The 26,459-nt window shown below is 38.1% G+C and overlaps 1 protein-coding gene and 1 long non-coding RNA gene across 2 annotated transcripts in view; one reads left to right on the forward strand and one right to left on the reverse strand.

Moving 5' to 3' along the window:
• LOC135085330 (uncharacterized) overlaps positions 1–26,459 on the reverse strand; it is a 271,536-nt gene that overhangs the window by 234,214 nt on the left and 10,863 nt on the right. The gene's annotated exons all lie outside the window — the stretch shown is intronic.
• LOC135085110 (cytochrome P450 307a1) lies at positions 4,846–12,699 on the forward strand. Its single transcript, XM_063979868.1, has 2 exons — positions 4,846–5,278; positions 10,649–12,699. Exons 1-2 carry the CDS (start codon positions 4,912–4,914, stop codon positions 11,884–11,886), a joined length of 1,605 nt encoding a protein of 534 aa, XP_063835938.1. The 5' UTR covers positions 4,846–4,911; the 3' UTR covers positions 11,887–12,699.

Below are 26,459 nucleotides of genomic sequence, written 5' to 3' on the forward strand. Positions count from 1 at the left end.
GTAAAATCCTTTCGTCACAACATCAACCTGCATGCCAAATTTCAGCCCGATTCGTCCAGTGGTTTGGGCTGTACGTTGATAGATCACTATGTCAGTCATTCAGTCAGTCACCTTTATTTAGATAATTCAAAATGAGCATGCTTTATTGCTACTAAATATCAATTGCTCAATAGTGCCATACTTTTTAATCTAGTCTCTATGACAATCAAATCATCCGCTTTTCGTTGGATTCATTTCGATCCTTAATTTCGAACTCCTATGTTCTTCTTATTAATTTCGTTACGGGTCCAATGACAGTTTAACTTTCCCCGGGACTAACTTGACCTTCACTAGTTAGGTTTTTGGCGGTCAAGCTCTAAATCCTGGCTACACATGAGTTGCTGCGGTGGGAACGAGAGGTGGGAATAGTTCCGTTTCTCCTGGGACAAACTTGGCCTGTATTGTTTGGGTTTTTGGCGGTCAAGCTGTAGATCCTGGCTACACAGGAGTTGCAGCGGTGGGAACAAGAGGTGAGAAAAGTCTTTTCTTTCCCCCGTTGGGTTTGGCGATCAAGCCGTAGATGCTGGCTACACAGGAGTTGCAGTGGGAACGAGAGGTGGGAATAGTCCCGTTTCCCCCGGGACAAACTTTGCCTTCACTGGTTAGGTTTTTGGCGGTCAAGCTGTAGATCCTGGCTACACAGGAGTTGCAGCGGTGGGAACGAGAGGTGGGAATAGTCTTTTCTTTCCCCAGTTTGGTTTGGCGGTCAAGCTTTAGATCCTGGCTACACAGGAGCCGCAGTGGGAACGAGAGGTGGAAATAGTCCCGTAAAAGTGTTTTCTTGTTAAATTATTTCTCTGGACACTCCTACCTCCGTTTAAACATTAGCATACTCTTACTTATTCATACGGGATTCAGTTAGTTTATTTGGTAACGAAATTTTGATCACTGACGTAAAGGAGAGAATCATAATTGATGTGTTGCATGTTTAAATTGTTTGTGAGTTTTCTTCGAATTATCTACATCACGATCTACATATAAAATAGAATCGTGTTAATATACCTACTATCATACTAATAATAAATGCGAAAGTAACTCTGTCTGTCTGTCTTGCTTTCACGCCTAAACCAAGGAACCGATTTTGATTTTTGGCTGGGAGATAGTTTGAGTCCCGGGAAAGGACATAGGATAGTTTTTATCTCGGTTTCTAAAACAGGGACGCGAGCGATAAAGTTTTTCTGTGACAGACAAAATTCCACGCGGGTGAAGCCGCGGGCGGAAAGCTAGTCTACATATAAAACAGAATCGTGTTATATACTATCTATAATATGTATAACTCGTAAAAAACTGTAGCAAAATTATTACTTATAAAACTCATTTTAAATTAGCACTTAATATTAATTTAAAAAAAAATATAAAACTCATTTTATTTCTGCACGTAGGCTTTTAAAAAGCACTTTTACACGTCCCAGTATTAACCCTACTACTGCTTCGGGACAATAAACGGGCCAGTGCTGAGAAGAAGCAGCGCAAGAAACTCAAGTCACTGGGTATAAGTTCACGGAAAATAGTTTTTATGTACCAACAATTTCTTTTTGTGCTCTCTTTAGTGCTTATGGGTTAATCCCGCGCGACCTCATATCGCATAAGCGACGACATTAATATAATTTACAACTAATTAATTATTAATTACAGCTTTTAGCGCATACATAACTGGTTCAGTGCCTTTTTTTTCGTCAGGAAATGCATAAAATTGGATACCCACTGGCCCGGGGGGACCAGTCGGTTATGTGAGGTTCTCCCTGCCAGATGGGCAGGGCCTACTCACTAAAACCTGATGGTGTCCTCCCAAAGTCTTTGGGACGGAACTGCGAGTTATTGTCCGAGCTAGTCGGCCTAGACATTCTTTCGCGGCTCCGCCCCAGACTGTGGCTCGCTCTGTTTGAGCGGGAGGGTGCTAGGGACTGGAATTCGCTGCCTGCTGCTGTATTTCCTGAACACTATAATCCGGGCCTTTTCAAGGCGAGTGAATAGGCACTTACAGGGCAGATATGTACCATCCTAGACTGCAACTCACTTAACACCAGGTGCTTAAAAAAAATGTAGTAAGTAGAGGCTCCAGGAGCAAAATATTTTACGATTTGTAAGTACCTACATATAAATAAACCTTGACTTTGACTATATTCAAAGTTTGTAAAAAACAAGAGAATGTGGACCACACGGGTGAAACCGCGGGCAGAAAGCTAGTTATACAATAAAACTTAAGATTTTTACCTACACCTTGATCAACTTTCCATGTGATGATATGACGCAATTTATATTAATGAAGAGTAAACAATGTCAAGTCTTATACTATTACGATATTTCATAATTTAATTACCTTATTTTTCTAATTATCTATATCCGTGTTTTGATGCTGAGTCGATCATTTTGTCTGTTTGTAAACTTTTTGGGTAAGGAGATGCATTCATTCATTTCAGTCAAATGACGTCCACTGCAGGACAAAGGCCTCCCCCAAGGATTTCCACAAAGACCGGCCCTGCGCCGCCCGCATCCAGGCACCTCCTGCGACCTTCACCAGATCATCAGTCCACCTAGTGGGAGGCCTGCCCAGACTGCGTCTTCCAGCTCGTGGTCGCCACTCGAGAACCTTTCTGCCCCAGTGGCCATCAGCTCTACGAGCTATCAGCCCCGCCCACTTGCATTGGAGATGCATTGGATTTTGAAAAAGGTCATTAGGGATGAAATAAGGGATGAAATTTTGAATGAAAAAACATTGTTACACAAGTTCGAGTATATAAAAGTTATGTTTCAGCTTTGGCTCTGTATCTCCAGCAGAGAAAAAGTCAAATAAAAGCTTGTAAATAAACACATTAGGTACACACTTTTGCGTCGCGTAAAGCCCGGTCTGTGAGCACGTAGAATTTTGTCCAATGACCCCAAGCTGGGTAGCTTGGGCTGTGTGCGAGCGCGACAGCAACATAATTACGCGCGAGCGATAAGTATGGGTAGCTTGGGGTCATTGGACAAAATTCTACGTGCTCGCAGACCAGACTATAGTCGGGTAAATAGGACAAGCCCTATTCTTCCCGTGGATGTCGTAAGAGGCGACTAAGGGACAAATATGCGAGCATCAGGCCTCCCCAACCCGTCTGGCCAGCGTGGGGAGTGTAGGACAAACCCTCCATTTGCCTCTGGTATTAGAGAGGGTCGTGCTCCTGCAGTGGAGACTAAATGACCTGATGATGAAGCCATAGGTTTTGCCATTGTGATTTGGGGAAGGCCTATGTTCAGCAGTGGACGTCTTATGGCTGAAATGATGATGATAACTAAAGTAAAGAAGACGTAAATAAATGCGGGAGGAGCCGCGGGTAGTCACTAGTATGTCACAAAAGTACTCAGTCTCAATAATGTATTTTTGATAAATCGCAGAAATTCCACCGACCGCCAAACGACCTTTAAAACGTAGGCAGAGCATTTCCTACGCCATTTTAAAACAAGAGAAAAATCAAAAAGGTAAACTTTTTGTTTTTAATCTGCGTTCGACTTGGCGGGAAAGTGAACTGTCATGTCTGACGTTTTTGTTTTATTTTCTAAAATAACCGAATATAAATGTGTATTATTGGTGGAATTTTCACCATGTGTTCGTGAACGTGCACGAGTGTAGGCAAATGAAACAAAACAGTCAAACATAATTTTAAATTCTCGCAAGATGTCCGCGTGAGGTCTAGTAATTTCCCTAAAGTTCGTTTATGATTCACTCTATGCTAAACCAAATTTAATTAATTTTGGTGTAAAGATGGTTTGGATACTATATTTTATAATATAGTTTAAGGGCAGGTCATAATGGTAGCTGGAAGGCGCTGGATGCCGGCCGCTACCAACCGGGCGGTGTGGAAATCATTGGGAAAGGCCTGTGTTCAGCAGTGGACGTCCTGAAAGGGCGTTTTTTCGCAAAAATAAATTTTAGGGGATGAAATATTTTACTTTTTATAGCACAACAAGGAAGCTCTGCCTGCATCTCACCTGATTGAGTAATGATCAAGCCAATGGTGGAAGGTGGAAGCGAGATTCACTTGAACTCCTTACAGAAACTGGCTATCTTACCTCCAACGGTCAAAACACAACAATGCTGTTAACATTGTTGCTATGGCGATAGGCTTATTACGCCCGTATTCACAAACATTACTATGAGGTCTCACAGTGCGCGTGGACGCACAGGGTCACACGAACCAATCACAGAGCTCTATTCAACACTATTCGTTCGATTTGCTGCGTCACTTAAGCAAGCATCGTTTGCGAATTACGGATGTTAGTAAGATGGTGGCAAACAGAGCCAAAAGTTGACCACAGCGAGCCAAAAATTTAGCCCCCATTGGGAATCGAATCCGGGACTTCTAGGGTCTGAGATAGTGGTGGTCTTACCACTAAACCACAGAGATGGTATTTCTTAACATTATGTAATTTTTTGATAACAATTAAATGATTTATTTCAAAACAGTTACTGAGACAAGATGGTATCTTGCGCAGATTTGGTTAAAAATAATATTTTTGAAGATTATGGGCTCAAGATGCTCCCTTCAAGCACACACTTCATTTGTTATTTGTTACGCAACCGGCAAATCCTTCCCATATTTTGAACTTTTCTAGATCAAACTTACTTTTGAAAACCTTTTTTTATCTATAAAAAAAATTTGGTCAAACGCGCGCAGAATTTAAATCAAACAAAAAGTGACTTTGATGCGCTAGCTTTAAGATCGATATCGAATCGCGTGTGCGGATAAAAAAATTATATACGCAAAGGCGCCATGCAAATCACAGACTATAAAACTGGCGCCCGCGTCGGGAGCGTCGCAGTGCAGGCGCGTTTCCCGCCATATCACCTGTCAACGGTGTGGCCACTCAGAAAAAATTTTCTTTTAAGAAAAAAAAATGAGTGCGATCCTCCTTGTAGCCGTAATCGCTTTATGCGTGTATAAACTTTTTTCTAGAAAAACTGTAGCGTGGAAAAAAGTTAAAGGCGAAGATGTTGGGATAAAAACCGCACCGGGACCGACACCTTTGCCAATCATTGGGAACCTATACAATTTGGGCACCCACGAATCGCCGTTCCAGGCGTTTACGGAATTGTCTAAAAAGTACGGGGATATATTCAGTTTGACCCTCGGGAACACGCCATGCGTAGTCGTGAACAACTTAGAGCTGATTCGGGAAGTTTTGAACCAAAACGGGAAATTTTTCGGCGGGCGACCAGACTTCATCAGGTTCCACAAGCTGTTTGCTGGCGACAGGAACAATTGTAAGTTTTTTAAATTATTTTTTGAGACATTTTTTGGTTATTAACACGTTCGTGGCCATAACTTTATTTTTTAAATATTTTTTTTGAGACAATTTTTTGTTAAAATTTCGTGGCCATCTTATTGATGGAATATATAGCTATGTTTATTCAATTTTTTTCTCGTCTATGTTTTAAGATAACTTTGACGTAATTTTATTCAATTACTGCGGCAAGTTTTATTTAATGGTTTCTTGCCACTAACGTGTTAATGGCTTTTTGTAGAGTTTAAGTTACTTTTGAAAAATATACGCATTTATTTAAAACGTTGTGCTCAAAGCTCTTTCTAAACTTCATAATGTTTTAATATTTGAGATAAATTTTATTTAAAAAAATTACAATATTAAATTATTTATTCAAAAAAATAACTAAATGTTAGTTTTTATGACATAATATTTTTAATGATTTTAGAGACTTTTTTACTGTTACAAAATGTAATATTTATTCAGTCACACGCAAATTATTTATTGCCTTGCGTTTTCAAGGCACTTTTACACGACCCAAAATATAACTTGCCCTACAACATTGCATTTTTTTTATTACTCAAATAAATGATTAATCTGTATTTATCAGTGTACTTAAAACTTAAAACTCACCTTCAGTAGACCCGGAAATCCAAAATTGGACACTTGAAACCGTGAACACTTAATTATTTCAATTATTTTCTAATAAAACTTGACACATATCCAATTACAATGGCGTTATATGATACACTGAGTTAAGAACGTGTTATTTCATACTAGTCTTTTACCACAGCTGCGTACGCGTAGATTTTTTTTTCTTTTTACTTATAAAATGGTTCCGGCAGCATAAGATAGGACTAGGAATCTTCCCGTGGATGTCGTAAGAGGCGGCTAAGGGGTTAAAAGACGAATATTATGCCCGTTTTCACCATCAATCCCTAATTTTTAAGTGACCCCTATGGTAACACATAACAGGAATTTTGTTTTCATAGGGGTCTCGTCTTAAAAATTAGGCATTGATGGTAAAAACGGGCATTAAGCTTCTAATTTCATCAATTACTAGCGGCCTGCCCCTGCTTCGCACAGCTATAGGAATTTGACAATAAATTTAAAAATTATAAACAAAAAAAAATTTTATTCTAACTTTATCTAAAAAAATCAGGATTCTAATGGTGAAAGAATTTTTCTAATCGATCCAGTAGCTTCCTATTCAATACAAACTTACAAATCTTTCCTATTTATAATATTAGTATAATAATAGATCGTGCCGTGTTTGTACTCGTAGTTCCGGCAGAGTTAGAACAGGACCACCCTCACACTTCCCGTGGATGTCTTAAGAGGCGGTTAAGGGGTTAACAAATAAAGGGAATATCATGCCTCCACAACCCGTCCAGCCATTGGATAGGTACCTGATGATGATGATGAAAATCTAAATTGTATAACTCAAAGGTGACTGACTGACTGACATAGTGATCTATCAACGCACAGCCCAAACCACTGGACGGATCGGGCTGAAATTTGGCATGCAGGTAGATGTTATGACGTAGGCATCCGCTAAGAAAGGATTTTACGAAACTCCACCCCTAAGGGGGTAAAACGGGATCCACGCGTACGAAGTCGCGGGCGGCCGCTAGTTTATTATAAGTAAAGTTAACTCTCTCTGTACGTAATTAATAATTGCATAATTTACTAATTAGTTATGTTTTTCTTGGATAGGGATGAAAATAGGGGATGAAAATAGAGGGATGAAAATTGGGGGTAATAAGCCGTGTCGTTTCGAAATTAGAATGGACCGCGACTCATCCCGTGGATTTCGTAAAAAAATATTAAAAGTTCTTAAGTTCAATTGACCCACTTTCATTATAGTATTTCTATTGAAAATTATATTAAAAGACTTGATTATCTTAAACCTAGTTAAAGTTAAAATAACAAATCTCTTTTTTTAGGTCGATCAAGCATACACGCGAATTGCATCTAAATAATTTCTTTTTGACATAGTTACAATTATTTACTTGGTCAAGTGAAATTGGAGAGGCGTAAAGGTCGTCCAAATGTTATCATTACAAAACATTTTTAGCTGATTGTTTATTAAATAAAATTCTTACTTAGGCCTAGTTTCGATAGATATTTAATTATTTATATATTCTTAATCTCTTAATTCTATACTTTTAATAAACTTATTGAAACGTCAATTAATAATTCACGATTTAATATAACTCGGAATGAATAAAATCTGCTTTATACACTTAGCAATCTGCTATGGCTTTTCTCAGATAAACCAAATCTGCCTCCGATCGTTTAGTGACCGTTTTCACCATCGATCTCTAATTTTGAAGTGACCCCTGTGGTAACACATAATATGAATTTTGTTTTCATAGGGGTCACGTAAAAATTAGGGATTGATGGTGAAAACGGGCATCAGCCAAATGGCGTCCACTGCTGGACAAAGGCCTCTCAAGGTATTCCATAACGACCGGTCCTTCGTTGCCCGCATCCAGGCTCTTCCCGCGACCTTCACCAGATCGGTCCATCTAGTGGGAGCCTGCCCTCACTACGTCTTCCGGCCCGTGGTCGCCACTCGAGAACTTTTCTGCCCCAACGGCCATCAGCTCTACGAGCTATGTGCCCTAGGTAAAGACTCACATAAATACAGCATGTTCGTTAATGATCATCAGGTCATTTAGTCTCTAAATGATCCTCTCTAATACCAGAGGCAGATGGAGGATTTGGTCTACACTCACCACAGCCTTTTTGAATTAGATACCGTTAATTTTCTTTTCACTTAATTATACTGAAACTAGCGGCCGCCCGCGACTTCATACGCGTCCCGTTTTACCTCCATAGGGGTGGAGTTTCGTAAAATCCTTTCTTAGCGGATGCCTACGTCATAACATCTACCTTTACTACTACTACGTTTGGGCTGTGCGTTGATAGATCACTATGTCAGTCAGTCAGTCAAGTCACCTTTGGGTTATAATATACTGAAATGACTTAGATGTAATTAATTAAACTTGATATTGTTTATATAATTATAGTTAACATTATAAAATATTTGTAGTGACTAATAAACTATAGCAAATTTTAGAGCTCTATTATATTAGGAGACACTTAGTTTTGAGATACTATACCTACTTACTTAAAATTATGCAAATAAATATTGGAATTTGAATTTAAAAGATATTAAACGATTCTGCTGATAGTCTAAACTAATATTATAGAGCTGAAGAGTTTGTTTATTTGCTTCAACGCACTAATCTCAGGAGCTGGTCTGATTTGAAAAAAATATTTTTGTGTTGGATAGCCCATTTATCGAGGAAGGCTTTAGGCTAAATAAATTCACCCTACAGCCAATAGGGGTGGAGCAGTAAAAATGTTGCAAGATCAGGAAATATTATTCAACTATTTTCACGCGTACGAAGTCGCAGGCGCAGCTAGAATACATCATCTATATCCATAAAGCGAAAGCTTACTGATTGACTGACTCACTCATCACGAAATCTCAGAAACTACAAGTGCTAAGAGTCTCAAATTTCGCATGGGGGTTCCTTTTACATCGTGGGTGCTCACTAAGACGGGATTTTGCATAATTCAACTCATAAGGGGGTAAAACAGGATCCACGCGTACGAAGTCGCCGGCGGCCGCTAGTAATATTATATCTGCTACATATCTATTATTTCTAATATGTAAATGCGAAAGTAACTCTGTCTGTCTTGCTTTCACGCTTAAACCACTGCTGCACTGAACCGATTTTGATGTTTGGCATAGAGATAGTGAGTCCCGGGAAAGGACATACGATAGTTTTTATCCTGGTTTTAAAACAGGGGCGAGCGCGATAAAGTCTTTCTGTGACAGACAAAATTGCACTCGAGCGCAGCCGCGGGCTGTAAGCTAGTAATATTATATGTGCTACATATACATAAATCTTTAAATAAATCTTTGGACAATTTCACACAGCGCCAGCTAGCCCCAAAGTAAGCAACTTAATGCTTGTGTTATGGGTGCTAGCTTAACGGGTATACTACTTATATACATATAGTATGGCTATATTTTAAGAATATGAGAGGTTTCATATCGCATGTATGAACTCACTATTACATGCTGTTACGAGCGACATGCTCTGCTAAACGCATTATAATTTCAGAGATCAATATTAAAATAACTTAATAGTTTCATTTTATCACACTTGCCTTGTGGCTAGGAGACTTCCAGAGACTTGGCCCACGTTTACCTTGGTTGACGGGCCAAGTCACCGGGTTGAATTTTTAACCCGCTCGTTGAACAGTGTTTTGAAGTGACGTTTAGTATGGAAATGTCATTTTAAGACAGAGTTCAACAACTGTGTAACTTTTAATTAGTAAGGGGGTAAATATTTTTGTCTTCCGGCAACTGGGCCCACTTTTAGTGTTTTAATAATAAATTAAACACCAAATTAACAAAAATCTACTATCAAGGCCCAGTTTCCGGAAGAAAAAATAATTGAAAAATTCAAACCTTGGCCCATGCGTGGCCTGTGGACCAAGCTAAAAGTGGGCCAAGTCACTGAAAGACTCCTAGTACCTAACTAGTAAGTACCTAACTTGCTTTAGCCCGTGGCATCAAACCTCGATAAACGGGCTATCCAACAATTTTTTTTTCAAATAGGACCTGTAGTTCCTGAAGTTAGCGCGTTCAAGTAAACAGACTCTTCTTATTAAATAAAAAATTAGTGATAGTGATAGGGAAAAAGGGATAGTGAAAAGGGATAGGGATAGGGATTGGCTCAACTGAGACAAACTCAACTATATAGGGATAAAATTATATTCATACGGAACCCAGCCACTTAATTTTGAATCACTCTCTTCACTTTTTCTCCGCGTTTCATTTCAATTTTCATAGGATCGTCTTGCGTCAGTAATATAATGCTGTTACGCTCGAACGCTCTTTGAAATAGGCCATGTGTCAGCTAGAATGCTAAGTCGGGCGTTGTGCGAAACGTCTAATATTATTTTTCTAAATAATTTTGGGTTCTATAATACTATTTTAACCGTAACATTAAAATAGGTTTTAAAAAAAAATAGGCTGTTGGGATGTTATCATTTTTTTTTTCAATGAAAGCGTTTTGTATCTTGATGCATTATTATTTATAAAAACTTAAAATTACTTAATAACAAACTTAAATAATTATTTTCGTCAATTGTATCATCTTACTAGCAATCCGGCGAACTTCGTACCGCCTATGTTCATCAGAATTATTCTAGGATTAGGTGATTTTTTTTTCTAATTCGGGGCCTATTCAATACAAACAATCAAATCTTTCCCCTTTATAATATTTTTGTTCCTCGAAATATTGTTTCTTTTATTTTACTAAACCTTCTTTTCTCTTCTTTACAGCTCTGGCCCTCTGCGATTGGTCCAACCTTCAGACCAGAAGAAGAAACTTGGCCCGTCGCCACTGCGGTCCAAAACAGCACACCGAGAACTTTGCCAGGATCGGATCCGTCGCTACATTCGAAGCCATCGAGATGGTCCAAACATTGAAGACCATGGCCAACTCCACCGAATCCAGCATCAATTTGAAACCGATTTTAATGTCGACAGCTATGAACATGTTTACCCACTACATGTGTAACATTCGCTTCGAAGAAACCGACCCGGAATTCAGAAAAATCGTCGACCATTTCGATGAGATCTTCTGGGAAATCAACCAGGGTTACGCCGTGGACTTCCTGCCTTGGTTGGAGCCGTTGTATAAGAAGCACATGGATAAACTATCTGGCTGGAGTCAGGATATCAGATCGTTTATATTGTCAAGGATAGTCGAACAGAGAGAGTTGAATTTGGAGACCGAAGGCCCTGAGAAGGACTTCCTTGACGGTTTGTTAAGAGTTCTGAAAGATGACGCTACGGTTGACAGGAACACCATCATCTTTATGCTTGAAGACTTCTTAGGAGGTCATTCTTCAGTCGGCAACTTGGTTATGCTCTGCTTGGCAGCTGTTGCAAGAGATCCTGATGTAGCTAAGAAAGTTAAGGCTGAAATTGATGGGGTTACTAAAGGAAAGAGAGCAGTGACTCTGTCAGATAGAAGCAGCTTGCCGTACACAGAAGCTACTGTCCTGGAATGCCTCAGATACGCCTCTTCACCAATCGTCCCTCACGTTGCAACAGAAAACGCGGTTGTGGCTGGTTATGGTGTCGAGAAAGGCACTATAGTCTTCATCAACAACTATGAACTGAACACCTCAGAGACGTACTGGAAAGAACCACAGAAGTTTGACCCATCAAGGTTTCTGGAGAAATCCAAAATCCGAGTGCGAAGGAACTCGCTTTGCGACTCGGGTATGGAGTCGGATGGAGAGAGATCAGGACCTATCAATAAGGCTACAGAGGTCGAAAAAGAGGTAGTGTCAGTTAGAAAGAACATCCCACATTTTCTTCCATTCAGTATCGGCAAACGTACCTGCATTGGACAAACCCTAGTAACCACTATGAGCTTCGTTATGTTTGCTAGCATCATGCAAGAGTTCGACGTCGCAGCGGAAAATCTAGAAGATTTAAGACAAAAACCAGCCTGTGTCGCTTTACCTAAAGATACTTTCAGCCTTTATCTAGTGCCTAGGAAACACTGAGTCACGTTATTTAGTATTTTGTGTAAATATTCGATAGGCGGCGAGAAAATTTAGAAAGTTTAAATTTTTAGACTTTGAGACACAAGTTAGCCGCTAAGATGCGCTCAAATTATTAATTTATTTCTCAAAATAATGTAGGTTTAGCTGCACGGGTTGGGTAATTAAAAAAATAACAACTTCTTTTTTTTATAAAAAAAAATCACTAATTGTCATCTAGCACCGGAAGAGATGTTTCTCAAAAAAATGTGTAGATTTTTTGGATTATATTATTTAAAACGACTGCTTTGTACTTTGGATAATCGATTTTAATTTAAGATTTAGAATGCGTAGTTTATTTAGATTAGGTTGTAGCCCAGTTATAGTCATTATTATTAGCAATGAAGTAAAAACCATATTGTTGTTAGTTACGAATATTGCATTTAACTAGTGAGACTATTTTTTGTATTTATCGTTCATATTATTTTCACCAACAAGCATTTTAATAGTTTTAGTAACTTACTTTTCTGTTTTTAAATGTAGTTAGGAATTTGGGAAAAAATTGGGTTTAATTTTTTTGTATTTCATTTAAAACTGTAGAATGACTGTGGAATATAAATAATAGTTTAGTCTTTAAAATGAATGATTTGGACAAAAATTATATTTAAATTATATAGATTACCAATTCTTTGTTAAAAATTTTGGAAATTTTAGTTATGTTTGCGAGTGTTGAAAGACAGCCAAATGTATAATTTAGTATTTTAGAAATAGTTATTTTGTGATCATGAGTGATTGTTCTAGATTTCTGAAATTATAGTGATACATATTTGCAATGAATATTTGTTTTTACTTTAAAAACCCTACACTTACTTATAAAATTAATTCAAAAACTCAATTCATATAACTCATTTTATTTTAGTAGGCTTTTAAAAAGCACTTTTACACGTCCCAGTATTAACCCTACCACTGCTTCGGGACAATAAATGGGCCAGTGCTGAAAAGAAGCAGCGCAACTCAGTCACTATGTCAGCCTCTTTTTCAAGGGTTTACAGTCTTTAAAATATAGACACACACAGTGAAAAAACACACACATACACAAGTTTCATTTTTATTGTAGTGAATTATTAGGAAATAAATAAATATTAGAAAGTTCGCTGAAAAGTACATTAAAAGTAAATTAAAAGTAGTTGTAATTCAACTTCTTTATTTTTATTTATTTATTTAATAGGACATCCAACAAGACATACACTGGAAGACAATCAATATTTACAACGTATTTAACTTAATCTAACTTTATTGCTATTATAGCCTTCTTTCTGAAAGTAAATTTAATATAGTTTGCCCTACCAGCAATTAAAAGCAATAAAAGTAATTTATCTTCTTTAAACAGGCTTTTAAAAAGCGCTTTTACAGGTCCCAGTATTATCTTATTAATTCGGGACAGCATCGAAACCAAAGTTGATTCAATGAGAATTATCAACCACAGAGGAACTGGCTAGGCTATGCTACCAACTCATCATCATCTTCATTTCAGCCACAGGACGTCCACTGCTGAACATAGGCCTCCCCCAATGATTTCCATATCGCCCAGTTGGATGCGGCCTGCATCCAGCGCCTTCCTGCTACCTTTATGTCGTCCGTCCACCTCGTGGATGGACGTCACACACTGCGTACCTCCAACTGCTGACAAAAAAATGATGAACATTATTAGTATGGTGAGAGGCTCAAGTTATAGGTCATAGCACACTTATCAACCCGGAAAGGGATAGACACCGTATCGCCTTTCGCCGCTAAGCGAGACGTTTACGTTACGGTGCGGATAAGTGTGCATTGCAGTATGGAGTTTCATACAATCATACAAAGAATAGGTGACCGCCTCGAGTTGATACGGTTACGACCCGTTTCCGGATTAAAAAGTGTGCTTCGTCCTTAAACGTAGGCAGACTTAAAACTAGCTCTTCCAACCAAACTTAGCAGAAAGTTTTGGCTCTACTGGGATTCCAACCTGGGAACTTTGGACTGAAACACCAAGACCTCAGTTAGTGTCAATGAAAGAAAGAATCAAAAAATATATATACCAGATCGATACTGAATTACAATATAAACTCATATTATAAAGCTGAAGAGTGTTGGTTTGCTTCACCGCGCTAAAACTCATAAAAAACTCATTTATTTTTGCAAATAAGCTGTTAAAAAGCACTTTTGCACATCCCAATATTAACCCTACCACTGCTTCGGGACAATAAATGGGCCAGTGCTGAGAAGAAGCAGCGCAAGAAACTCAGTCACTATTGAACGAATAGGCCCAGTACCTCTAGTAGGAAAAACTTTCGAGTTCGTTTCGTTGCGTATTCAAAGTGTCATCGAAAAATTTTGTATGAAAAATTAAACAGCGCCCCCTAGGGCGGCTATAATATAGGGGGCGCTGTTTAATTTTTCATACAAAATTTTTCGATGACACTTTGAATACGCAACGAAACGAACTCGAAAGTTTTTCCTACTAGAGGTACTGAACAGACGGTGAAACGCAACTGCAACGAAACTGCAACTGCTAGTTACTTTTGAGTTGCATCTAAGTTTCTGCCATAGCGTCCGTTGAGAGACCACACATGACGCGACCAGTTTGAAACTTTCAGTTTCAGTTTCATTATCAGAATCATCACAAAGTTGCAGTTTCGTTGAAGTTGCATTTCACCGTCTATTCTGGGCCTTACTGGTCCGATTTGAAAAATCTTTTTGTGTTAGATAGCCCATTTATCGAGGAGGGCTTTAGGCTAAAGGAAAATGTTGCAAAAACGGGAAATATTATTGAAACAATTTTTACGCGTACGAAGTCGCGGGCACAGCTAGTTCGGGAATAATTTTATTGTTTACTTCGTATTGAAATTGGCAGATGTCTTTATAAATAAATTCCGCATTTGTTATCTCCTACAGGAAGTCATTATGCGAAAGGGGGAGTTTTTGTGACAGAATACATTTAGATGAAGCATTGGATGAAGCACGAAAGCTTCGAACTCCTCCTATATTCTTCTGATAAATTTCGTTGCGGGTCCAATGACAGTTTAACTTTCCCCCGGGATAAACTTGACCTTCACTGGTTGGGTTATTGGAGGTCAAGCTGTAGATCCTGGCTACACAGGAGTTGGGAAAGGAACGAACTGTTATTTAGAAGAACCAGCCACAGTGACCCAAACTTCATGATGCACCAACGTTCTTACCTACGAGCTACGTTAGAAGCATGCGCTGGCAAACTTTCAGCTTTTATAAAATAACGAAGGCCTGGGGTTCACGGGCTCTCTCTTGGTCTATTCCACTTTGATCATCTGGGTGATCAAAGCCAGGTGATAAAAGTGGAATAGACCTCTTTCTTGGATTTCTCTACTGGGTGCTCTACTGGAACGTGTAAAAGCGCTAGACACAGAAGCCTAACCGAAATTCAGGCGGTCGAAGTCAGGGGCAGAAGTTAGTATATTTATTTTCCACTTGAATGTAATCACTTACCATTTATTGGTAAATGTGTATTATTTATGTAAATCCGTCTGCTCGTTTGCCTCCTATCACATAAAAAAAAAAAAAAAAAGAATTAATATACTGTCTGGTAGGACTTGAACCTTAGACTAATGCCCGTTTTCACCATCAATCCCTAATTTTTAAGTGACCCATATGAAAACAAATTCCTGATATGTGTTACCATAGCGGTCACTTATAAATTAGGGATTGATGGTGAAAACGGGCATTAATTATATCAAACTTTTTTTTTTTTCACATGATCCAATTGACTGTTTTTGGTTAAGATCGAACCCACCCTCGCTTGGCAAACGAATTCTGCGACTACTGAGCTATGCTTACAGCCAACAGTGACATGAGTTTCTTGCGCTGCTTCTTCTCAGCACTGGCCCATTTATTGTCCCCAAGCAATGGTAGGGTTAATACTGGGACGGGTAAAAGTGCTTTTTAAAAGCCTATAATAATAATAAATAAACCCATCAAAAACAATACTTGTCAAAAAAACCAAGTCTCGCAACTCAGTTGTTCTACGGTAAAAAGTTGTGAGATCCATGTAATACCAAGTCCAGGCCAGGAAATCTTTAACGTTTTACATAAATTATTGACTTGGCCATCGCACTAAATAATTTAATTTACACGTGTTTTCATGCGATGGCCAAGTCAATATATTTATGTAAAACGTTAAAGATTTCCTGGCCTGGACTTGGTATTACATGGATCTCACAACTTTTTACCGTAGAACAACTGAGTTGCGAGACTTGGTTTTTTTGACAAGTATTGTTTTTGATGGGATCTCATTTCTTTTTGTATTTTGTAGACAGCAGTTATGTATCTAGAAAACTGGACCGAAATTGAAAAATTTTACTCGACTTGGCGGTTGCACTACCGTGCCCCCAAATCTCATTTCTTTTTGTATTTTGTAGACAGCAGTTACGCATCTAGAAAACTGGACCGAAATTGAAAAATTTTACTCGACTTGGCGGTTGCACTACCGTGCTCCCAAATATTTTAGTTTTTCCTTGATTCATACACCAAACACTACTTATATTCCAAATTTGAAGCTTCTAGGTCTGCTAGAAGTGCCTTAGAGTTTTGATGATCGGTGAGTCAGTGAGTGACAAAATTAAGTAACTTTGACCCGTTATAATTCTTAAACTACTGGTTCAAATTGAATGAAATTTTAAATATACCGTGTCTTTACAATGCCTGCATAGCTAATGAAAATTCAGCCTTCTAGTTTTATCCACAACGAAGTTACAGGCAGTCGAAAATGGCCTGAATTGCTTCGAGAAAAGGATGGTACGGCCGTGCCGCTTTTTTGCTCGACTTGGTGGGGGCACTGCCGTGCCCCCAGATAAATCATTTATTTCCCCTCACAAACTTAGGTTAAATTACATTTGGTAAAAAAAATACATTACGCTATAGGTACTTAATACTAAGTTTGTGTGGGACTGGTGCCTGAAATAGGTTTTGTTTAAAACCTGTTCTACAGGTCACCAGGCCCCCACCCGTGGAATATTATATGGTAGTATAGCGGTAAGACCCTTAAGTGCGATAGTTTGCGAAAACAAATTGATGTTTGCCTGTTACTTTACACATCTATTCGAAAAGCCATAGGACGAATTTGTTGTTACTTGACAGTATTATTATAAAGATAACAGAACAGCTTAATGTAATATGCTCTAATACTAATTATTAAATATCTATAATCAATAATACGCGGGCAGTGCCGCAAGAAAAAGCTGGTAACAAAAATAAATTAAAAATGCATGCGGTAACAAAAATTAAATGAATGAGTGTGAAAATATGACTGTGAGTGTGAAAGTGTGAGTGTGCTAGTGGATGTGTAAGTGTAGCCTGTTTGGTCGTGTATGTGTTGTGTAGGTGAATGAGGGAAAGACTTATATGAGTTATGGAAGGAAAGATGGAAGCGCGTGTCTGTACACTCGGGCGAATAAGGATGTGAAGGTGAAATTTACCTAAAGCATTTACACACAAATACCTATTATAAATGCGTAAGTTTGAATGGATGTCCGGATGTTTGTTACTTTTTCACGCAAAAACTAATGAACTAATTTTGGTGAAACCTTACAGTATTTGCAAAAATAAATGAGTTTTTTATGAATATAAAAATTGGCTATGAGAATTCAAATTCTTTATCATCATCATCATTTGAGCCACAGCTGAACATAGGCCTCCCCCAATGATTTCCACATCGCCCGTTTGGTAGCGGCCTGCATCTAGCGCCTTCCTGCTACCTTTTTAAATTCTATAAATAAAACTTATATCATACATTCGCCATTACAAATTAAATTCAGCATCCAAACTCTTCCCGGAATCGAACCCGGGACTTCTTCGAATCAATCCACCGCAACCATCGCGTGTAGGTAAGTACTGAAAGATAAAAATAGATTTTAAGAGAAACAGCATCGCACGTGGTTTTGGCCCTGAATAATAAATATTGAATAAGTAACGAGTATTCTTATACGGGATTTGCCGCACGTATTCGATATGGAGTGCGTAAAAAATTACATAAATCCCCTTATTATTACACCCTATTGCGGAAAGCGCAGCGTAGAACGTCCACCCACAAGGTGGACCGACGATCTCATAAAGGTAGCGGGAAGGCGCTGGATGCAAGGCCGCCACCAACCGGCCATTGTGGAAATCATTGGGGGAGGCCTATGTTCAGCAGTGGACGTCCTGTGGCTAAAAGTGATGATGATGACACCCTATTTTAGTTTCAAACTCTGGCTTAAATTGACATATAATAAGGAAATGTCATTAATTTTAAACCAATTTTCCTTCCTAGGTGTAACTTTTTATTAAGGGGGTTAATGTATGACGGATTGTACAGCGCCCTTAGCGGATACTTTCAAAAACTAAAATCTTCAGAGATTTTTTTAACGCATTCGATATCGAATACGTTTGATTTGATGTAAACTCACAATGAGTAGGCGCACACCGTTGATTTTTCGTCGGCCGAGAGTTTAGTCGGGCAGTTGATCAGTATGGGCATGTATGGGAGTGCGCACACTACGCCGATTCGATTTGGCCGATTCTTCATACAATTTGAAATCGGGCACAACTATCGGCCAACTAAAAATCAACGGTGTGCGGCGTGCGCCTACTCTAAGAGTAGGCGCCCGATTTTAATTTGTATGAAGAATCGGCAAAATTGAATCGGCGTAGTGTGCGCACTCCCATACATGCCCGCCCATACTGATCAACTGCCCGACTAAACTATCGGCCGACGAAAAATCAACGGTGTGCGCCTACTCTAAGCCCCCTGAAATTGAGTAAGCGTCCTCTGAAATCTACCGCCCCTAAATCAAAATATTAGGTATGTTTCTCATTTTGTAAGTACCTACCTACCTATAGTCTTTTTCACCTAAGATGATCCGTATGACGTTTCGAGTTTGAAAGATTTAGAGATGTCACATAACTAAACCATAGCGATTTATCTATCGATTTTTTTCGAAGAGTTAGTAAAACCTTCTTTTAGAGAAATATTTTGTATAGGTGTTATTTAACAAAAACATGTTTTTTTTTAATTACAAATATTATTGTAACAATTTTTTATTGATAATAGTTCGTGTTCAAAAAAACGATTCCTAAAAAGTACTGGTTCTGTTTCTTTAAATTAAAAACTATTAATTTATTTTCAATGCGTTTATTAAAGTCAATAATCGAAAAATATAGTTGATTTTTGTGATGTTTTTAATAACTAAGTATTCACTGCAATCGATTAATGAACCGCGGAAATAATCGATTTTATTATACAAGAAATACCCCAGCACTAAATCTATTCCGTTTCACACATTGCGTACATTAAATAAAAAATATTTTTACATCGTATTTAATTAAAATATAATCAATAGGCTCAGATTTTACTATATATTTCAAGACAACTAGTTAATTTTTTTTTATTATATTGCTAATAAAATACAAATATTTTTTCAAAAATATTCTGCATATGTAGTATGCGTAATGTGGATAACCTTGAAGTGTCATACGGATCATCTTACGTGAAAAAGACATTGAAGTAATATTACTACGTATAGAACAGACATCGCGAACAAAATATGTACAGTGCGGGGTGCGGGGCGGGAATTTGACGGACAGCTGTCAGTCAAATCCATGACTATCAAGTTTCATAATTTATGGCGATAAAATCTGCACCAGAAAATGTCGTACTTCATTGATAGGATTGCACGAATAGTGACGTTCCTGCGGTCGCCTCATCATAGATATTGTGAAACGATTGTGAAAATAAACAAATCGGCTAAATTGTGTTAAATTTTCATTGTGCTCAATAGCAAAAAGGTTCAGCTACTTACATTATTCTCTTATTATTTTCTTTCTGTTTCTTTTTATGTGGTGTACAATAAAGAGTATTTATTATTATTATTTTCTTTTATTATATTGTGCGTTTCCTGTAATGTAATCTAAGCTCCCCTCCCTTAGACTAAAATTAGCCCTCCTAGACAAGTGACAAAACGTAGCAGTTGAAACATTCGAAATCACTTCGCTCTGCCGTTTTTTGGTGTTAGTTACTTCACTCTGTGATGCGATTTTAAAATTACAACTGGCGATTCCGAATTCACAACTGAGGGGACTGAGGCTAACCGTGTTACTTGTGCTACAAGTGCGTATGGGCTTCATACTGATGCTTAAGCCATTAATTATTTTTTTTTCCGATTAAAAACTAATGTAATCGATAATTAATCGCCTTGAGAATCGTTAACTGGTATTTTCTAATTCGATAAAAAAATTACCCATCTCTAGTTTAAAACTGTCATCCAACAGCGCACGAAATATTATGAGTTATAGATAATGATACCATTACAGAGGCGACACTTCGTTTACGTTTAGTTTCTGCCTATTGAATTGGATACTGTAAGGAAACATCGTCATCATCATTTTAGCTACTGGACGTCTACTGCTGAACAAAGGCCTCCTCTAATGATTTCCACATCGCCCAGTTGATAGTGGCCTGCACCCAGCGTCTTCCTGCTATCTTCAGTCAGTCCATCTTGAGATTTTAGAAAAATTCCCACTCGTCACGGTAGGAACAAAGCTAGGGATTACCTACGCCTTCACTCCAGAAACAATAAAATAACTGAAAGTCAGAAACTTTCAGTTATTTTATTGTCTCTATTGTTAACTATCTCAGTGGTTGAGTACACGTATAATAGCTGTGAGGTAGAAGTTACGGGACTATTCCCACCTCTCCTTTTCACCGCTGCATCTCCTGTGTAGCTAGCACCTAGACTAGTTGATTTAAAGCCAAGGTATATCCGTTTTTAGGTAATGACTTAGTGCATCTAAAAATGTAAAACTTTCTAGTTTTTTGTAACATTGAAAAATCTAAAAAGAAGCATCATTTTTTTACCAAGTGTTTCTAAGAAATTTAAATGGAAGCTTTTGATGACAACGTATTGCTTACTTTTTCAGCTGTCGAACGAATCACTTTTATACTCATAGGTCCTGTACATCGGTAGATTTGGTAAATAAATGAATCCATCCGGACTCAGAAACTAAAAAAATTAAAATAGCTGTAATTTTTTAATACTGGATTTGTCGATTAAATTGATCATATTACTGCGCCCTAACGGGTCGGACACTGGTGACCAGACACACTGTACAATTATTATAATTTTAGCCTATCTCGTGAGCTAGGTGTCAATAATTAGGGTGATTTACTAACTAACCAGTCGCATACGAACAACAGCAGTGAGATTCAAACAAGTTTGATCCATGATGCCGCACGACTATTGTGTGAGCCCACCCGTAACCCAAGCTTATTTAGCTTAACACAAGGGGCTGGACGGGACTATTAGTAATTTGTGCAATACAAAGTGCTTATAATCTTTAAAAAAATCTTTTTATTGCTGTATTTAACCTTCCTTTCGTATACTAATTTATGCGTCAGTGTCAATTCTGCGATTTTTATTCTTTGAAATTTTCGTAAAATGGCTGCCGCCTTGTAATTAACAAATTAAAATTAAATTAGTGTTTTAAAGTGCATAAATGTACAACTTAATGGTAAAAAGTCATTCCTTGATTTTTACTTAATATGTATCTGGAGTTATTTGAACAATATTTTCGTCTATAGGATGGCATATTTCAAAAAACAAAACTGCACTCAAGCGTGTTGTCACAGCAACCGCTGAGCACATACTAATTGAATTTCGGTCCGTGGACCTATTTACGTGCCAGAAACAGTCTAGTTGACATGTCTTCTCTAGTACGTAGTACATTATAACTCAATGGAAAAAGACTATAGTCTTATAGGAAAAAAATCTGAAATAATTCTGAATTCGATTTTAAAAATTCGTTTTTAACGGCCTGCATCCGGCGCCTTCCTTTATGAGGTCGTCTGTCCTCCTTATGTATGTGAACATAGACATCGACTTCCAGCCCAACTTGTCTGCTCCAGACTAGGGATGTTATGGATATGTAGATATGTACTTAGTTTCAGATATGGATACGGTTACGGATATAGGAATAATATTATACCGGTGTCGGTTACGGTTACGGTTTTTTTTAGTTCGGATATCCGAAAGTTTCGGTTACGGTTACGGATATCTGTGCTTTAGAATGCAATTTGCAAAAGTTATCCGACACGGTTCATTCACGTAATGCATACGTATAATGCTATTTTCGTTTTCAGCCAAATGACGTCCACTGCTGGACAAAGGCCTCCCCCAAGGTTTTCCACAATGAACGGTCCTGCGCTGCCCGCATCCAGGCTCTTCCCGCGACCTTCACCAGATCGTCGTATAATGCTATACAAAAAACAATTTAAACTGCCTACATCCGAAACTATCCGAAACATTTGAATCGGTTACGGTTTCGGTTTCGGATTTTTTATTTATTTCGGATATCCGAAAGTTTCGGTTACGGATATCCATGACATCCGTGTTCCAGACAGCGGCCATCACTTTTACAGGATTAACCTAGATAATTTCTAAAAACTATACTTTCGGTCGCCACTCAGTCTGAGACCTTGGCACAATTCTCCCATCAGAAAGAAACAGACTAGACAATTCTCTAGATCTTATGTTTTTGCAATTCTAAGGAACGTGTTGACGTAGGTTCTACAATTTATTTCAATCATTTGAATACTGATGTCATTCATTGATTCGTTTATTGAGATAGGTCAGATGTGTGTATTTTATCTACTTCTTGAAGGTATAGGCAGGAATAAGTAATTTTTCAGGAAATAAAGACGTTGGCTGCTAGGTACTAAAAAAGTGTAAATAAACAAATATACCACTAATAAATAGGGTAAATAAATAATACCGGAAAACGCTGCGTAGGACGTCCACCCACAAGGTGGACCGACGACCTGATAAAGGTAGCAGGAAGGCGATGAATGCAGGCCGCTAGCAACCGTGCGATGTGGAAGTCATTGGGGGAGGCCTATGTTCAGCAGTGGACGTCCTATGGCTAAAATGATGATGATGATGAAACAAATACTAAATGGGTAAAACTACTTGATACCATAGATAATAATAATATACTATAGGCCAGTAGAATTAAACACAAAAATTGATTAAATCGGAAATAATTCGTACAAAAGATTTTTTTGCTTTAATGGCTTCATTGGTTGCCCATTAAGACTCTCCTAAGTTTTCGACTTCGACGGAGTTGTGCTTAAGTGGTGGGGGCCCCCGAAAGGGGCGTTTTTTCGGTTTTCCGGTTATACCGCGTAAAGGACTTACCCTATCGAAAAGTGGTCTTCATGACGGTTAAAGGGCACTTAATCGTGCATTGAATAAGACCAAATTCATATGTTTTGGACAAACCGTTCTCGCGCTAAAGTTCGGCAAAGTAGAAAATATACGTATAATTAATGACCCTCTCCACGTCCAATGGCTTGTTACCCACATGCTTCCAAGCCTTGTAAAGGGTCGCCTTAACCAGTGTAACCCTAACAAGGCTCACGAGTTTGATTCGCTTATCCTTGTTCGTCCCAGCCGTTCCTTAACTGCGGTTGCTGCACCTCTTCCTGGCACTCTCCTGAACGACTCTCTGTTACCTAATGTGGCTGCCCCTCTTCCTTGTACCCTCCTGTACGATTTCATTGCTTAGCCATATGCCTGGTCCAAGGTTCGACGCCACAAAATCAACTTCGTACGAGTGAAAATAGTTTAAATACTATTTCCCGTGCTTGCAACATTTTTCTTTACTGCTTCGCCTCTATTAGTCGTAGAGTGATTGTATATATCCTATAGCCTTCCTCAATGTATGAGCTATTCAACACAAAAATAATGATTTCAATCAAACTAGTAATTCTTAAGATTAGCGCGTTCAAACAAACAAACAAAAAACTCTTCAGCGTTTTAATATGAACTTGTTATTGTTGATTTTTGGCGTCGAACCTTAGACCAGGCATACGGCTAGGCAACGTAGTCATGCAGGAGGATACAAGGAAGAGGGGCAGCCACAGTAGGTAACACAGAGTCGTTCAGGTGAGTGCCAGGAAGAGCTGCAGCAACCGCAGTTACGGAACGGCTGGGACGAACAAGGATAGGCGCATCAAGCTCGTAAGCCTTGATAGGGTTACACTGGTTGAGGTGGCCCTTTTCAAGACTTGTAAGCCTGTGGGTAACAAACCATTGGACGTGGAGAGGGTCATTAATTATACGTATATTTTCTACTTTGTCGAACTTTAGCGCGAGAACGGTTTGTCCAAAACATATAAATTTGGTCTTATTCAATGCAGGATTAAGTGCCCTTCAACCGTCATGAAGACCACTTTTTGATAGGGTAAGTCCTTTACGCGGTATAACCGGAAAACCGAAAAAATGCCCCTTTCGGGGGCCCCCACCACTTAAGCACAACTCCGTCGAAGTCGAAAACTTAGGAGAGTCTTAATGGGCAACCAATGAAGCCATTAAAACAATAAAATCTTTTGTAGGAATTATTTCCGATTTAAAAGCTAATTCTACTGGACTACTAAGTTATCTACTTAAGTAAATACTGAATTGGATTGGATCGAATTAAATTATTTGAAAAATAAGGCCCGATGAATACTGGGTAAAAATAAGTAGGATACCTACTTACTTGCAAAGTTTATCTTTTGATTGTTTTATTTTGTTGTCAAAAATGGTTAGGATCGAGCTTAAAAGTGCGTAAAAGTGCTTTATAAAAGCCTACTTGCAAAAATAAATGAGTTTTATGAGTTTTTCATAACATACAACCTACAGAAAATTTAATTCTACAGTTACAATTAAAAACAATTGCATTAAGTGTTTTCTTAGGCGCTTCCACTGCGATTTCAATTTGAATTTTTTGGCGATTTAATTGTCCCAATTAATGAGTACTGCTGTTCAAAAATATTATCGTAGGTTACATAGGTATTAATGCGCCTTAAGTTTGGCAGTTCTGCGGGCTACATATGCCAAAATCTACGTACAAATCAATCCATTATCTTACGATTCGATAAAAAAATTTACAACTGCACTACTTTTTTATATTTTCTTGAGGAAATAGTTGGCAATACAATTGAGAATTTCTAGCAATTCATAAGTAGTTACGTGAACAGTGCTATGCATTTGTCTGGAAGATACCTCTAGCACGAACAACTTTCGACTTCGAATCGATCAAAATTTAATTCCCAGCCTTCAGATAACGTGACGATCGCGATTGTCAAAATCAGTTACCATTTTTCATACTAAGCCCGTATTCACAAACAATGCTTGTCTAAGTGAAGCAGCAAATCGAACGCACAGCGTTGAATAGAGCTCTGTGATTGGGTGTGTCACCCTGTGCGTCCGCGCACTGGGAGACTCTCAGATCATAATTTTTATTACTGACGAGATTTCTACCATGTACAGTCACGGAATGAAAAGGTTCGTCAGTTTTCAAATTGATTCCTTCAACTAATCGCGAGCACATAATAATATTACCTTTTGAAACTATATTACAGAATAATCTCGAGTTAGAGAAAATAATCTTTAACTGTTCCTCAGTAAAGTTTAAAATTATTCAGATCAAAGTTGTTTGACGATTTATCTTGTCAAGAAGATTATTATGATTGATAAACTAAAACCTTCTTGTTGGTTCAACCTGCCATTATTATTTCTATTAAATAAAAAAACTATTGTCAATGTCATCATTGCATTGCACTGATGGGATAGAAAAATAAACAAGCAAAACCTTATTCGTTAGCAAACGTCATATTTATTTAAATGTTAGCAGCACTGTTTCTTGCACTGTTATGTTGGCATGTTTGACTCTTACAGTACCTAGTGCAAGCGAAAACCGACACTAAGGTGACGAACCTTTTCGTTCCGCGACTGTACCTATCTTAATTTTGAGTTTCCGATATTTCGCCACTGTTGCAAGCGCCATGGTCACGGAGTTACTCCGTGACCATGACTCAAAATTAAGGTACATGGTAGCAATCCCGTCAGTAATAAAAATTATGATAGTGACCCTCACTGTCCCTCACATCATAGACTATGATCTGAGCCTCATACAGGGTGTCCCAGAATGGGTGAATCAGACTGATAGGGGAGGTAGCTCTACTAATGTAGGTACCTACTATCCCTAAAAAATATGAAAAAAATAAAACATATTTTTTTTTGTAAAGTGAAAATAAATCAGCTTTGCCTAAGTATCTGGCTATAATTGCTGCGTTTGGAGTTTATTTGTACTTTTTTCTTACTAATATTAATTTTACATGATCGCTTCGATTCTTTCGATTTTGAGCACTTTATTTAAAAAAAAATCCGAACTCAAAAATTGTTTTATTTTTTAGGGATAGTACATTAGTAGAGCTACCTCCCCTAGCAATTTGATTCACCCATTCTGGGACACCCTGTATAATGTTTATGAATACAGGCGTATATTTACTTGAGGAAGTAGTTGGCAGCTCGCAATAAATTGAGTATTCCTAGCAATTTACAAGTAGTTTATGTGCTGCATTTGTATTGTCTGGAAGAATAAAATGTTGTTTTGTACCGACCTACCTCAATGTGACTTTGGGACTATTCTTGATTATAGTTGGACAGACTGTTGCGCAGTGCATTTGAAATTGTATGGTATGTATGTACCTATGTATTAGATTAATTGTA

Source organism: Ostrinia nubilalis, chromosome 28, assembly GCF_963855985.1.
Source record: "Ostrinia nubilalis chromosome 28, ilOstNubi1.1, whole genome shotgun sequence".
In the NCBI taxonomy this organism is placed as follows: domain Eukaryota; kingdom Metazoa; phylum Arthropoda; class Insecta; order Lepidoptera; family Crambidae; genus Ostrinia; species Ostrinia nubilalis.

Bases quoted from the DNA above. Each gene is read 5' to 3' on its own strand.
- LOC135085110 (XM_063979868.1), top strand. From the start codon at position 4,912: ATGAGTGCGATCCTCCTTGTAGCCGTAATCGCTTTATGCGTGTATAAA. The intron at 5,279-10,648 runs GTAAGTTTTTTA...TCTTCTTTACAG, and splicing joins TGCTGGCGACAGGAACAATT to CTCTGGCCCTCTGCGATTGG.